The following is a 15,689-nucleotide window of genomic DNA, read 5'->3' on the forward strand; positions in this document are numbered from 1 at the left end:
AATATTGACAAAGAAAAAAAAAGCGACTGCTTGATTTACAGCACTGAACCACTGAAGCGTGTTTACATCATTTCTCTCTGTGAACAAGAGCAGTTGTTGGCAATGCTGCATTTCTTGTTTTAGTCTGAGGCCAGATGGCATTAGAATCATTTACTTCACCTTGTTGTGTTTAATTACTACAATCAACACACTATTTTTCCGATCAATCATAACAAAGTAATTTCATTAGTTACACAGCAGGCTGTTGAATTATTAGCATCATAACAGTTTGCGAACAATTAAACTTTATTTGAACCTTAAAAATTTGCAGCATGGAACATTACTGTGAGATCAAGTGACAGATTTCAGAAAAGGAAAAATTACCTAAAGAACACTGTATAAAATATTGTTCTAAATGGCTTTCAAGCTATTTAACTCCTTCATTTATTCTGTTAATATAATCAAAATGTGAAGCAAATGTGAAATCAGTACATAAAGTAAAACACTGGCAATTTATAAAACTGCTTACAACTGTCTGGCAGTTCAATAGGGTGGAACAACTACAACAAGTCTCAGACAGTTTGCCATAAGCAGCAAGGTAATGCTATATATCAGCATTAATCACCTTAATACAAGGTTAAACTGATAATGGCTTTCTTTAATTTGAACACTTTATAAAATGATGTACACTGAATACATATGGTGTAATTTAGCTATACCTATTAAAGTCTCACTGACTGTTACTTTAAGTAAAACATCTTTTGTGGAAACTGAGTTTATTAAAGCAGCAAGCATGTATGAATTTCCACATTTTAGTGATCTAAAGAAACTAGCACGTCTGAAAAGCAACTTTTATTGGTCAAGCACTCCCTCTCCTGGCTTGAGTGAGAAAAGGTATGAACCATAAAATTTCCAGATGATTTAGGTATGCATATATAAAGATGGTAGAATAGGTGAACATGGCTGTTAAATAAGGATGGGAATTATGTGACGTGGCTGCCCTCTACTGACAGTTTACTGTACTGCAAAATTAAACATTTAACTGACACTATCATCATTTAGGCCTCTAGATTTTTTAGCAGATTTGTGGTCATATAATGTTGAACTGTATGTTAGATAAGAATATGAAGTAGCTCTAAAAATGGGTCATATGATTTCCACACTATTCTGTGTACACTGCTGTTTATTTTCCATCATGCATATCTTCTGTAACTTGGAAATAAAAACATCCTAAGCAATAAACAACCTTTTACTAGGCCAAATAAGTTAATTAGACTGAGCCTGAAACTGGTCAATATTGATTAGTGCACTACACTGGTAACCAAATATAAATACAAATACATTTCAGTGTGTCTTCATAGAAAATGGTATTATACAGAATATATACAGAAATCCATTCAGCAGAATCCTGTCATTTAACACTGAAAAAAACAGAAACTCATTTTAAGTTAAATGAGTACACACAATCATTAATTAGACATTACAAAAGCAGAGCTGCATTTTCATTAGACAGCATGCAGCTTGATTTTTTCTGATTACTTTATTGTAATGAATATGGTCCACAATGTCACAATCAAGCTTTTCACATGGTGCTTGATTTTGAATCTTATCAAAAAAATAATGGAAAAAGCACTGTCAACAAAACAAGTATATGGCACAGACAGGCCACATTTTAGTTTCAACATGAGCATTCAGTCCCTTTGAAGGCAATTTCTTTTATTTTACTAGCCATGGATTAGAAGTACAAAGACAAGCTTTTAAGACACTGTCTAAAAGGGAAGCAGAAGCCACAATGATTAGGGGTGCACACTGCAAATAAACTACAAGTTATCATTCATTTAGAATAAATACCTCAGTTTGTACACTTTGCTCATTTCTAAAACACAATCAGTTTAACCATTAAATAAATGATAGCCACTAGAAATTTCAGAGTGTGAAAGATGGTAAAGCACAGAAATAAAGGACCTTTACATGGTAATGCCCTGTCATCTAGCAATGTTAGTAAGCCAGAGTATCAGAATCTTATTACAATTGGTAAAACATGGCAAATGTTTTTCTCCAGAAAGTACAATTCTCAACAGTCCTTCACCTGCAGTCACTTAAAGTCAATAATAAGGGCAAAAGGCTCATTACAGCTCAAGTAGAGGGTATCTCGGGGACCATACAGTAATAGCAGCAAAGAGTAAGGCAACAGCAGTGCCAGGTGGGGAAAAGGCAGTTAAACAGGCCTGATATGTCTTTGTTGGGCAGGAGGAACACTAAATACTGCAGTGTTCTTCAAATTTTCCTATCTTTAATAATGGGCATCCTGTCATTCTATAAGGTCAATACATCTTAACCAGAATGTTTTTGAGGGTGGTGAATGCATAAGAGGAAATGAAATTCAGTTTGATCCACAGTGCAATTTATGTTAATTCAGCAGCTCTGACACATTTTACTAGCACGACCACTTTGATCCAACTGGTTGGCTGCAGTAATCCAAACGAGCAGAATACTTGATGTCACCAATTAGGAGTCTTTCAGATTTAGAGAAGACAGATGCTCTTGGCTGGGTTCAAACGCTGAGGTGTAGAAGCATTAAAGTTGCGGATGATTTCAAAGTGCTCACACACAATGGGCACCTGTTTAAGTAACAGAATGAAATACTATAGCATTAATGTAATAGTATCACCAGCATTTCAGCAGTCATAAAATGCAGTTATTAGTATTCCTGCTTAGATTGTATTAATCACCTGAAAAGAAAACATAACAAGGCTCACATCTGCACTTTTTAAGAGGGAATGCTTTTCTCGTACACTTCAATTTCGACAGTAAGAATTAATTGAGCAGAAGTATTCTAACAAACATTTTAAATTAGTTTTTCAAGAACTACAAAAATGGCTGGAAAAGCTATGCATAAAGCCCAGACTGCCAGGGCCATTACAATAGATTGGATTAAAATGTACTTACCCAAACCTTCTCAAATATCATACATCTCCATTAAGTATGCTTTCGGCACAATGCCAACATTTCCTTTCAGCTCTCCTACCCACCAGCCAAATGTCTGGTATTCCTAATTGAAAACAATGTACAGTATTAACCTCTTCATGCTTAGATGATATAAAGATTTGTAACAACTCCCATAAGGATGATACAAGTACATACATCATATACAGTTTTGAACTGCCTTAGTCTATTTACACATACAGCAAATGTTGTTGCGCAGAATCTTAAAAATACATACATGACAAACTTTTTTTTTCACACGGATACAGTTCCACATACAGTGTATGTGCTGCTGTAAGAGAATGACATTAAAAATACTTCACATATACTCATCGGCGTTCACTTTGCCTCTGTGATATAATTAATAGTACATGACTTGCAAGCCATCTGCTGAAACCATTTAATTTCATTAAAGACAGATGATTGCGTATTGTTGTTTGAATGCACCCACTGCTAATCACTGGGTAAAGCCATTTCTCTGTGTAATACTTCTGACAGCTCAGGATAAACCACAAATATATTTTACTTCCTGAACTACAAGCATTATTTCATGGCTGTTGAATCCATTCATAACTAAAAATGCAGTCATTTCCTAACAAGTCAGTCAAGACCTGTTTAAGGTCATGAATGACGCTTGGTAGTAGTCTGGGTCTGATGTTTTATTTCAATTTTCTTTTTTGGGGGGGGGGGGCAGACGGTCATTGACATTTTTTACTAGCACAATATATTTCTTGCAAGCCATTAATCTTTATAGCCACTAGGATAAAAAAAGCCATCCAACTTACATAAAGCTTCTAAAAACACACCACTCTAAATTAACTACACACATGCTGCTTGTAAACTCCTTGTTGAAATGTTAAGCTAAACCTTTATGTAAAGCAATGCAAGTTTTAGTACACTCGCACATTGATTCAAAGCTTCGCAATATTAAACCAGACAAAACCTGAAAGTGTAAAGCCAGTGCTATTACCACAATGACCTGAGAACAGGTACATGAAAACTATGCAGAACTAAATGCCAGACAAACTCACAGCCATTTCACACCATTAGACTTGCCAGTCTACAGAGCAAATTCAAAGTTAGAATGATGTTATTAACTAAGGAAAACGGCTCTGCTGACAAAAGAGAATGTTGAAGTTTCTTTTGTATTTCCATCATCTTGCAGAACTAATAAAAAAACTCCATCAGTAAATCTTTCAAACCCAACAGCTGCAAGGGGGGATTTGATTCTTCCTCTTGAAGATCTCTAGTAGACAGAAGAAACTTTTCCTGTAGAATACAGACACTGGTGATTTACACATTCAGTAAAAACTCAGATGTGCAAAATTAGGGGCAGAGCTACTTTTCAAAGTGGTCATTCAAAACAAAATATATCACTTATTATGCACATTTAAAAACACTGTGACATATGGGTGTCTATTCATTTTTAATCATATTTCTGTATAATACATGAAATGCATGACTTGCAGTAGCTACTATGCTCAAAGCATTTTTTTAATTCGGATGACTGGACTGTAAACAGACAACTATCATATTTCTAATACCCACCACTTATTTTTCTTATCTTAAACTGGTAGCAAATTGTATCTTGCAGAGAACAGAACTACTTCTAACCACAAGGGGAAGCAAAGCTCCATTAAACACAATCATCAAGCCTTCCTTCCCTGCTGGCACTTTTCTGTGTACAACCTAGATTTGTGGTATTTTCTGATCAATGTGAGAGATACTGTGAATTAATTTCAAACACTTTTAATACGTGTGGGATTTTTATTCTGCTCATTCTTTAGGTAGTTAAAGATGTATAACTAAATCTTTTATTTGAAAACGATTCTGATATTTTCTGCCACACAATGACATACTGTTAGGTAATCTGTATATGCTGGGGGGGGGGGGGGTTTGCTTGCATGGGCAGAATCCTCAGAGACACACATGGTTTGTATCAGTGAGTCTGATCTAACATTTAAATAAAAATGCAAAATAATCAAGTTCTTGGCATCAGATAAACTAAAGTAGCATTCCAAGCTTTTTGGTTGCTAATGAATGCAATGTACAACTGTGTGAAATACTGTATATGTTTTAGGAATTTAGGGAAAAAAAGAGATATAAGAAATCTCCTGCTGCAACCTGTACGCAGTAAGGTCAGAGGCAAAACTACAATCAACTATTGTGTATTAGCAACCCACCCTCTCAACTGATGTATAAATCAAAAAGCTATGAACATATTTAAGCAATGGTATCTTTGAGGGAGTGTGCAGACGGTGCAAGGTGAGACTCAAATACCCAGGGCTTTGCATCAACTACCTTTTAAACCAATAATGCAACAGTTGTGTGCTAATCCCCTTCAATAAATAGTTATACCTGTTGAAGAAACATGACTATAAAATGCTACCAAGAAGCATGTATTGAGTTTAGCTTTTATATTTGTTTTCCAGGGAAGTGTACTGATGTCAATTGACCATTTGCAGCCACTTAACATGTTTAGGAGGCAATGAAAGGTACCCCCAAACTGGTGAGAACAACTGCTCTCCAATATCACTGGTGACTGATATTTGAGTAGTGGTCCACACACCAGATGGCTGTTGGAAGTGAATGCGTGTGAAAAGTTTCAGTAACAGTAGATTTATCTTATTGTGTGTGTGTGTGTGTGGGGGGGGGGGGTTGTTCCCATTTCTTATCATTGTGCCCCATGAAGCACAGACACTAATGGAAGTACAGTGCAATACATAGGAAAACAGACCACGGACAAACAGAGGTTGGGTTCTTCTTATGCAATATAACAGGCCTGCATACTACACTTACCTCGGGATGTGATGGGATTATGGGAAAATCAGTAAGAACACAGAGTTTAGGCCACAGAATTAAGCCTAGCAGCATGCAAAGAACAATTTCTCAGTCATAGGTTGATTTCATTCAGTTTTAAGTTAGTGTTACAGGGTCACCCTGAGAAGAAGTATTTGTGCATGGAGTACTTATCTGCATAGAAATTAAGTAAAAAAAATTCTACCTTAGCATGACAGGGAGTAGAAACCAGACACCTAGGCCTCAAATCTATATCACTAAGGAAACATGAGAACCAGAGGCACTGTTTGCCCTTATTCACTGGAAGACAGACCAAAAATAACTAAAATGTTTCTACAGACATTCCCATAAAACAATGATCAAATGAACAATGTGAAAAAGTCATTTTGTAAACTGAAACACACTCCCTTCTTGGCACACTACCTGTGATCACGTGAGAGTATTACTAGGTCAAAACCTATTTTTAGCAAGTAAATTAAATTACAAATATTCTTAAACCACTAAAAAGTGTACTGAAAGCATACCTGCTAATGTAGCTAAAAAGAGAGATGTTTGGCCACACAAAGATCAGATGGACCTGGTGATGAATTCAAGGAGTTATGAGTAAGCAATACCACACACTACATGTGTTGAAGCTGTCATTCTGCTGCTATGCTTTCCACAAGTTTTCACCAGCACTCCGCAGTAATTCAGCATTGTGTGTAAACCATAAAACTCACACACTCCCGCTGTCAACTTACAGCATGCCAGCTGACGCAGATTTTAGATGCAATTTTATTTCCAGTTTCCAGTGTTGTGTGTGTGTGTGTGTGTGTGTGTGTGTGTGTGTGTGTGTGTGTGTGTGTGTGTGTGTGTGTGTGTGTATACACACATATATATATATATATATATATATATATATATATATATATATATATATGTGTGTATAGAGCTATGTCTGGGTCTAGAGGCAATAATGTGGGACTGATCTATATTTGCACGTCTTACTGGATGTGCTCTCTCCTCCTCTTCTCTCTCTCCAGATACAGCTACAATAGCCAGCATCATTCCCACAAACTGCTGAAAATGTGAATGGCTGTATGTTCAAACCATCTACACCTTCCGACAAACAGTAAGTAAAAGAACATGTTAAAGATGCCCTGTCAAGGTATCAGCCAAATTACTTAAATAGTACAAAGATAATACATTTAGTTGTTGTTGATAATACATTTAGTACAAAGATAATATATTTAGTCTTTTCATCCTGGTAAATTTACATGTTTTCAGTTTGACCGACTTTTTCAAGTATGATACAACATAACAATCACACAGATATATTTGTTGTGATTATTATATTTATTACAATAAATATTAATTTACATATTTATCTATAAGAACCTTGCTAACAATTTACTGGAGTCCATTCGTATTATGTGTGAGATCGCCATATTGTATCTTTCACTGTGCTAAGCTCTTCTGTTACGTGCCATACTTCAGAAGTACTGATAAAATAACGAACAGTCCTTCAATCTACAGGAAGCCACTTTGGCTAGTTTACAGAAATACTGCATGCCTTTGTAACATGAGAAATTATTTTCTATTAATGATGCTGCATAAAGCTACATTATGAAGTGGTTTTATAATGGAAAACAGGCTACCATTCAACTACTGACAAGCGTCAGTAATTAATTAAACAAAGTCTCTTTCACCTTATAGTACACCCCATGTGTTACAATACTTACTGCATGAAATGGGCGTGAAAATGCTGCATACTGCACAATAAAATGCTTTTCAATAAACAGCTTAGCATTATTAAAACAAAACGGAATAGCATAAACCATAAGGCCATACGGTCAATAAGCTTTTAGCAGTGTGACACAGTTCAGCACACCTCCTTAATTTAGCATAATAAACAATTGGCCAAAATATCTACTCATACTAAAACATGTGTGTGTGTGTGTGTGTGTGTGTGTGTGTGTGTGTGCACATACATGTGCATGTCTGTAAAATAAGCTATGACTGCAATCAGTAAAGGTACCACTCAGATTTATGAGAAATGCTCTGCAGAGCCACTCTTCGTATCACCAAGCCAATCAAACTTACTGAACCATATTCAGACTACTCTTAACAAAACTCGGTTAATGCAAAACAATGACACTCTTGCTGAAACCAGGTAACCATTCATTTCAGCAGACTCGCTCCATGGAAGGTTATGGCAGAAGACAGAATTAAGATACAGACATGGAGAGAGCTGTTTTCTCTCTAACATTTCATTTATGTTAAGTACCACTTTCATTTACGGTCAAAGGTGTTGACACATTTCTAACTTTCATGCCAAGCCCCATAAAATGACAGATCACCAAGAATGTTGTTTATGACAGTCTGCTTAACAGATAAGAGTTATTTTGTGGTTATCTTCTTTAAAATCTTTATACTTTGATGTAACATCTGACTAGAACTCTTTTTATGGTCCTTTACTACTGCTGTAAAAGTGTCCCACCTACTTTTTAGGTCATATGTCAAGAAAGAATTGTCCTCCAGTTGCAGCACATACAAGTGGTGGTCACATTATGTTTTTTACCAGACGACCTCTACCCTATAGCTTATTTATTTAAAGATGTCCTATTTGATAACCAGGTAGGTCATCTGAGCCAAAATGGGCCGATTTAAGTCACAACCTGGGCTACAGGAAAAAGAGTACAATAGAATTCAACTCCTGTTTGCAGACCTTCACATTTATATCACCAACCTTCTCCAAGACAAAGGTATTTAAAAAACATTATCACTGCTGTACCTAACACACCATTCTGAACTTTTTAATGCATTTTGCAGCCTTTTGATAAACTTCATTTTCATATAAGAATAATTCTACCTATGAATACATATATTTATTGTTTTTTTAATTTTATTTATTTATTTATATTTGTTGACCGGGAGTGTCCGACTTAAGTAAACCCACTTAGACATGTATATATTTACATAGGTATTTATTTTGAAAATATCATTTATTTTGTAGCACCACCAGCCAGAATCTCTGCTAGCCCATTCCAGGACGCACCCTCCTCTTCTGAAAAAATCCATGTACTGTGACTCATTTGCCTAGGTATCTTTTAGCCTGAAACCCCAAGTCAGTAGTACACACAACACCCTGGGACCCCATGCTATGAAGAACAAAAAGAAGGGGCAGTAAATATTAGATGGTAAAAAAGTGAGTCAAAAACGTACAAGCCCCAGGAAAGGGTAGCTGCTAAATAAAAGCACAGCATCTTGCATAGACATCTATTTATCTTCTTTGGAGAAGCAGGTCACATATTACCAGAATCCGTACAGCACAGTGACTATGGTGTATGTCCAGTAAAGCTAAATCATACAGTTTAAATCCCACCAGCTGAGGTGTAGTTAGACCTTCTGGCTCCCAGGGCCATTCCCGATCTGGCACCCACTTTAAGGCTGAGTTTCACCACAACAACTACGTCTCTGCCAACCAACTCCCACATGCATTTGGTTTTGCCCTAAGACAATGAGTCATCTTACCTTCTGCTCCTTCAGCTTGCTGACCATTACTACCCTACCAACCACTGCAAAAGAATCAACATTTGTCAGTATGGCACATCTGAGCTTCCCTAAAAGAAACATATTTCTGGGATGTGTGATGATCATATCCTTCAGTAACCCTCTAATCTTCCAGGATCATCATTCCCAAATCAGCAAGAATGTCAGCTGGTTCCCCCAGTAAATGACAGCCTGTAAATGACTATGCAGGTAGATACTACTATTCCATATATTGTGTGTGTGTGTGTGTGTGTGTGTGTGTGTGTGTGTGTGTGTGTGTGTGTGTGTGTGTGTTAAAAACTACCCACATTTTCTAAATATATCAACAAATTACTCAACCACTACTTTGCATTCAGATATTTCTTTAACATGCACTAAATTACCATTCCAAATGGCAGACTCATAGTATCCATTCCTTGAATTCCACCCCTTCCCCAGTGCCTCTTTCTTTTTTTCTTATATTTTTATTAAAAATATTGAAGACAGTATATCCAAAGTAGTGTTTCAATCACTTCATTATGTTGCACCATTTAATTTTGTTCATCTTAATATTACTAAGTTCAACTCTGTTTGTACCATGTGGTTGCATGGTTTTATGAAATGAAGATAATACAAAAACTGTTTTTAAAACATTGCTTATTTGTCTCTATGGCTATGTGATGTGATGACACTACAAATTCCTTATAAATTTCTTTCTGTCTTCATGTGATTATATGTCCCCTGTTGTCCAACATGCATCAGTTGAATAATGCTTACCTCCATGGTATGGACTGTACTACCTCTAAGTTTGTCAACCGCCCAGATAGTTTGTATTCATCAAGCTGCCCTACAAGTGACCCAACTGGATCAGTGCAATAGTCACCTAATTAATTAATAACAAACAAAAACAGCCCCATGTTTCACATCTAAAAAAGAAGATTCAAAAGATAACACCCCTTCTCATTGTAGCAGAGTTCCAAACACATACACGTCACGGAACTAACGTATAAAACTTTGGGTGACATGAATTGTTACAGAAGCATCTTCTGAGCAACTGTAAAAGACAATCACTGTGCTGTTTTTGGTTTTTAGAATTAGTAATATACCATCACTGCTCCATTAACTGGTATCTTATCAGATAGTAAACAACTAGTCCCATTCCCTAAGTAAAATATTTGTTGTATGTATTTGTAATTAATTATTTTGTACATAGTGAGATACGATAGTCAATTAACACTAGCCTTATTCAACTTAGTCTAGTAAATTAAGGATCAAATCCAGGTACTCCGGTAACTGAGCCACGGACACACACACACACACACACACACACACACACACATATATATATATATATATATATATACACACACACGTATAAAAGCCATTACATTAAAAGCTGTGTGGGGTTTAGAGAAAGTCCGCAAAGCAGAAATGCAGGCGAGTCAACAATACAATTTAACACTTCAGTTTGCTTGTAGTAGGAAAGAATGGCAAACCTGAGTAACAAAGATACTTCCTAAGTCAGTTTCCTTACAGTGTGACACACCGCTAAGAAAACATACAGTTGTGAAAACCCCAATAAATCCTTAAGCTACACAAAATAATCCACGTGAGCCACACTACTGAGCACTTGCTTATTTTATAAATGTGCATCTCAAAAGTTGTAAACAAAAATTCTTATCAAACTTTAATGTTTATGCTTGCCAGACAAAAGGTCAATGATAGATTCTTTCCAGCCAATGGAAAATGTTACTGATTTGACTTCAAACAGTTCTATAAACACTTAAAATGATAAACTGTGATATTAGGAAGCCTCATTCATAAAGTTTTGTAAGTACATCATTTGAAGTGATACAGAACAGCGCTAAAAGGAATGCACAGCTATACTACTGCATGAAGTTACAAAGCACTGTACAGAACAGTGCACATTCTGGAACATCACAAACACAGATTTATAGTTTACAACTCACCATAAACTATAAGTACTACAGATTAACAAGCAGTAATATACAGTAAATAAATGAAAACAGATGCATTTAAAAAAAGCAACAAGGAGCATCAGTGGAACATCACAAAGCATATGAAATGCCCAAATACTAAACATATTCCAAATACCTCGACAACTGCTCCTACAGCCTTTTAATTGTATTTGGATACCACACAGCCATGAGCATGCTATTTAACCTCATCGGCTCCCACGATAGTGTTCTTTGCTGGGCAATATGAGCTGAATAAGCAAAATACTACAGAGAAAGTGACTCTCATTACTGTGAAGTAATTCAAAATTAACAAATTCAAAAGAAATAAATAAGGAAACATGCAGCGCAGACTATAACAGAGCACCCTTCAAATTCAGCAACTTCCCTACTTGTAAAGTTACCATTCTGATTTCTGAAATGAACAATGATTTAGTGTTATTGAGGATGTGGAAATAAGTCACTATACTGTCAGCTCAGAATAATCACCGAGTTAAAATTTCATGATTGTAAACTCAAAAATGAAACTGCAACTGACAGAAAAAAGCTCTGCTTTAATATACAACATGCAGTTCACACACTGCATTTTTTAGTATGTTACAGAAGTGTGCATAAGGAAAACCCTGTTTCTGCTCACTTACAAAGACAAGCTTGGAATTACCCTGAATATAGCTCAAACAGTGCTTATGCCTGGCACACTGCGTCTGACAGAAAAGATCAAGAAAAAATTCTCCGAAGAGATAGTTCAGAGGATGACATTTTAAAAAATTCTTTCAAAAACACCCCAAAGAGAAAATTCAGAGGATGAGATTTTAACAACAAAGAACTTCGCAGAAGAGTGAACATGGTTTGGAAATTGTGAAGCTAATGAATGATATATAATTTCAGTGAACAGCCTTCTTTAAGGAATGCGCAAGTAAAACCAGTTCCCTACAGAACAGTAAAAGTGAGGAAATATTATTTTATGGATACTGAAGTGATGACACCTTTGACAGTAAACAGTACAAACAAAATATTTAACAAAAATGCTACTAAATAGCAGTTAAAAGTATAAATATTTACAAATGTGCAAGTGTTACTTAAAATGGTAACTAATGAGCGTCTCTGTCATATAAGACTTCAAACTCTCTTTGGTAAATCACAGTTACAAATGTATAAATTAATTATATTAACTGAAACTGCAAAAATACATTTAATGGCTCATTTGTATAGTTAAAAGATGTATATTTCAATTAATTTCTATTATACACCAGCAAAAATGTTCAACAAAAAATCAGCAAAATGCTCTTTAATTTAAGTCAGTAAAGATGTCATGACTAAAATTGGGATTTGACTTATGTTGTTTCCTTTCCTGCACTATGTAATTGATAGAGATTTATCTTTTACACAGATATTTTAAATATCTGCCTTTTCACTTTCAGATACTACAAAGTACAATGTACAATACAACTAGTAAACATCTGTAATGAAAATGCTCAAAGTCTGCATTCTGCAGTGGCAATTTGAATATCTGCTCTACTTACAGTTCTAGCACATAACATTAATCCAAACAACTCTGCAAGTCTGAAATAAATGTTACTAAAAAGAAGTGTGCAAAAAAGCCATATAATGCGACACAGGAACAGCTGAGAAAACTAATGCAAAGGAAGCAGTTTTTGCTAATATAATGCAATCTATATAATATACCAATATTTCACATCTCCAAATAAAGCAATGCTGACTGACAGTACAAGGCATGTGAAAGTCGCTGTATGGAAAACCCCTTCAACTTACAAAGATCAGGTTTTAAAGCAGAAAGTAACCACCAGATAAAAACAATGTTTGTCATTAACCGCAAAAGCACATTTTCAGTTAAGGTACAATATACAGTCATACTACTTTTGAACATCTCCCAATCTCAGTTCAGGAGAATGGATTTCAAAGATTAAAGGCATCTGTTTGTATCTGCTAAAAGTCTAAAAAATATTTTTAAAAAGTTCAGTAAGAATCAGCTATTAATGACCTAGAGTAAAAGAAATGCTTAAAATTGCTGAACAAAGGCAGAATATTTATAAAATATATTTGCAAAAAGTCTGAGTTAGAATTTATATTTAAGTTAAAGCAACAAATTATGTTACAGGACTCTGAAATATGGTTTCTACTGATGTTAAGAAAATACTTTTCTCAGTCTGTGGCCATTACAATTGTGATTCACAGAGTTAATTTTTACTCGCTAGTAATTTTTTTTCAGATATTTTTAAACAAGTATTGTTTCTTCCAACTTTTTCTAACTAACTGAAGACAGGATAAATTAATTACGACTAAAATTAAAATGTAAAATTAATTAGAGACTGTAACAACAGACTTTTTCATCTACAAAAAAAAAAAAGAAAGAATACTTGTAATCTTGTAATTTTTCCATACAACAAAAATCAGCAACAATACTAAAATGCGTGAAAGAAAAAGACAGGAAACATGAGTGTTAAACATAATAAAACAGTCAGATATAAATCAAAGCTATATCTACGGAATTAGAACGGACTGAAAGCTCTGGAGCCCTCAGCTGCACACGGTGCTCCAGTGTGGTTTCAGCATTCTAATGAACATATATCCCTTATGTCATTTGTGGCACTTTATAATTTCCCTACAAGACACATTACCACTTTTCTTTGTTTCATTTTTATTCATTTTCTTTCATTAATTTTTCTTTTCTACATGAATTGTAATTAATGAAATAGCTAGAAAACTATAAAATTAATCTGTAGCACAGAAGAAGGGGTGACTATGAAGATGTCTGACAAAGATGCAAACACATTACATAATATTCAGTATTTTGTGCGGAATAAGATTCCTTTACTTCCCGAACGTAATACGTTTTGCTATACAACAGAGTTCGCAATAAGAAAATCACTCGTTTGAGAAGTTTTGGCAAAATATTTATCATAATTCATTCTACTTTCTAAAAGACTAATTACATTTATTAATGTCACAAATTCATTAATTTTCATACATTTACTTTGGACATTTGCAGGTTATGATGGGAATATTCTAACTGGAGCAAAAAGCTTAGCATTTTTTTCTTCCCAAATACAGCCCCAAATATTCTAAACATTTTTTGGGAAATAGTTCTATACCAAATGTCTTACAAAAGGTTAAATTTTGCCCTTATATGGTACACAATCCTACAGATTTATGATCACAAAGGTGCAAAGGTTACAGCTGTAAAAATGCCAAAGACACACAGAAGAAGGGATGGACTCTTTCAGAGGCTTTATACTTAAAGCACAGCTGCTAGCTAAACAACAAAAACATAACGTGGTGTGAGAAAGGAAAGACTCCAGTTTTAGAGCATCTGTTTGTTTCATAAGCAACACCAAATTATAAGAGTAATGCCATTATTCACATTACTTTAAGAAGCAAAAGCTGTTTATACATACATTAAAAACAGAAATGCATATATCTGCAGAGAATTGTGAAGTATTTAATTTCAAATTATCATTACAATGAAAAGAATATTTCCAGCCCCCCCCCCCCGAAAAAAATCTGCTCTTGAACAAAGGTATATATCCCTGAAGCCTGCTTGTGGTACCAATATATGTGCTGTGAACAATTATCATTCTTTGGATTCTCCCAACTGAGCTTCCAAGTTAAAACAAAAAATAATCTAAGTATACTTCAGGCCATGTTATGAATATTAAAATAACAATGAGAAATGATATGAAGAAACATTTATCTATTAATTTTAAAATGTATCTTATAACACAACTTGTGTATACACGCTGCAAGAGCTAACTTTTTTTATTTTAGTGTCAAAATTTTGTTCACAGTAATGATTTGTACATTATTTTTGTTTATTACAAAGTTATGCAAAATTTAGCTAACTACTATGCAACACTATCAAAACAGAAAGTAACAAGTCAAAAATTTAATTCACTTTCCTGCAAGCAAATATTGAAAGAAAACATTATTTCTTAGTACTCAAAAAAAAATCTGGAATGGGAACCTGTAAACTTTTTTTTTTTTTTTTATGAAGTAGAAATTTTTTTGTTATAAAGTATCAATTACTTACGGTCACCCTGACAAAAACAGATTACATTTGCACCACAGTACTGTACACTTCACTCAGAAATTGGATACAACATACAAACTTAAGCTGACAAAGTTACATAATCTGTAAGTACCACTAAACAGTGTATAAAATATAATCATTTACACCAAATAATGCTTAATCACATCTCAGTTTCAAGCTTTTCAGTAATCAATTACTAATCATCTAGTATGTTAATTTTAAGTAAGTATGTTGATGTAGGTTTTAATGTTTGCTAAAATGTTAAGCACATAATTAAGCAACACTGCTTATCAAATGTCACAGCATAACTTTATTTTTCCTAACACCCTCTGTTTTCTCTCAATTTTAACAGCACTGTTAACGGTGTGCATACCACCTTCAATGGTCTAATG

The 15,689-nt window shown here is 34.7% G+C and overlaps 1 protein-coding gene across 3 annotated transcripts in view; it reads right to left on the reverse strand.

Annotated features, from left to right (window-relative positions):
• Positions 1-263: 263 nt before the first annotated feature.
• Positions 264-15,689, reverse strand: part of SKAP2 (src kinase associated phosphoprotein 2) — a 1,551,387-nt gene continuing 1,535,961 nt past the window's right edge. For all 3 annotated transcript variants that reach the window (XM_044066788.1, XM_044066787.1, XM_044066789.1), the window contains 2 exons: positions 2,929-3,031; positions 264-2,600 (listed from right to left, as the gene is read on the reverse strand). In XM_044066788.1, coding sequence (XP_043922723.1) covers positions 2,939-3,031 — 93 coding nt within the window. In that variant the 3' untranslated portion in view covers positions 264-2,600; positions 2,929-2,938. The remainder of the gene's footprint in view (positions 2,601-2,928; positions 3,032-15,689) is intronic.

This window comes from Protopterus annectens, chromosome 3.part1 (genome assembly GCF_019279795.1).
Source record: "Protopterus annectens isolate FY-2018-M chromosome 3.part1, PAN1.0, whole genome shotgun sequence".
NCBI lineage: Eukaryota > Metazoa > Chordata > Ceratodontiformes > Protopteridae > Protopterus > Protopterus annectens.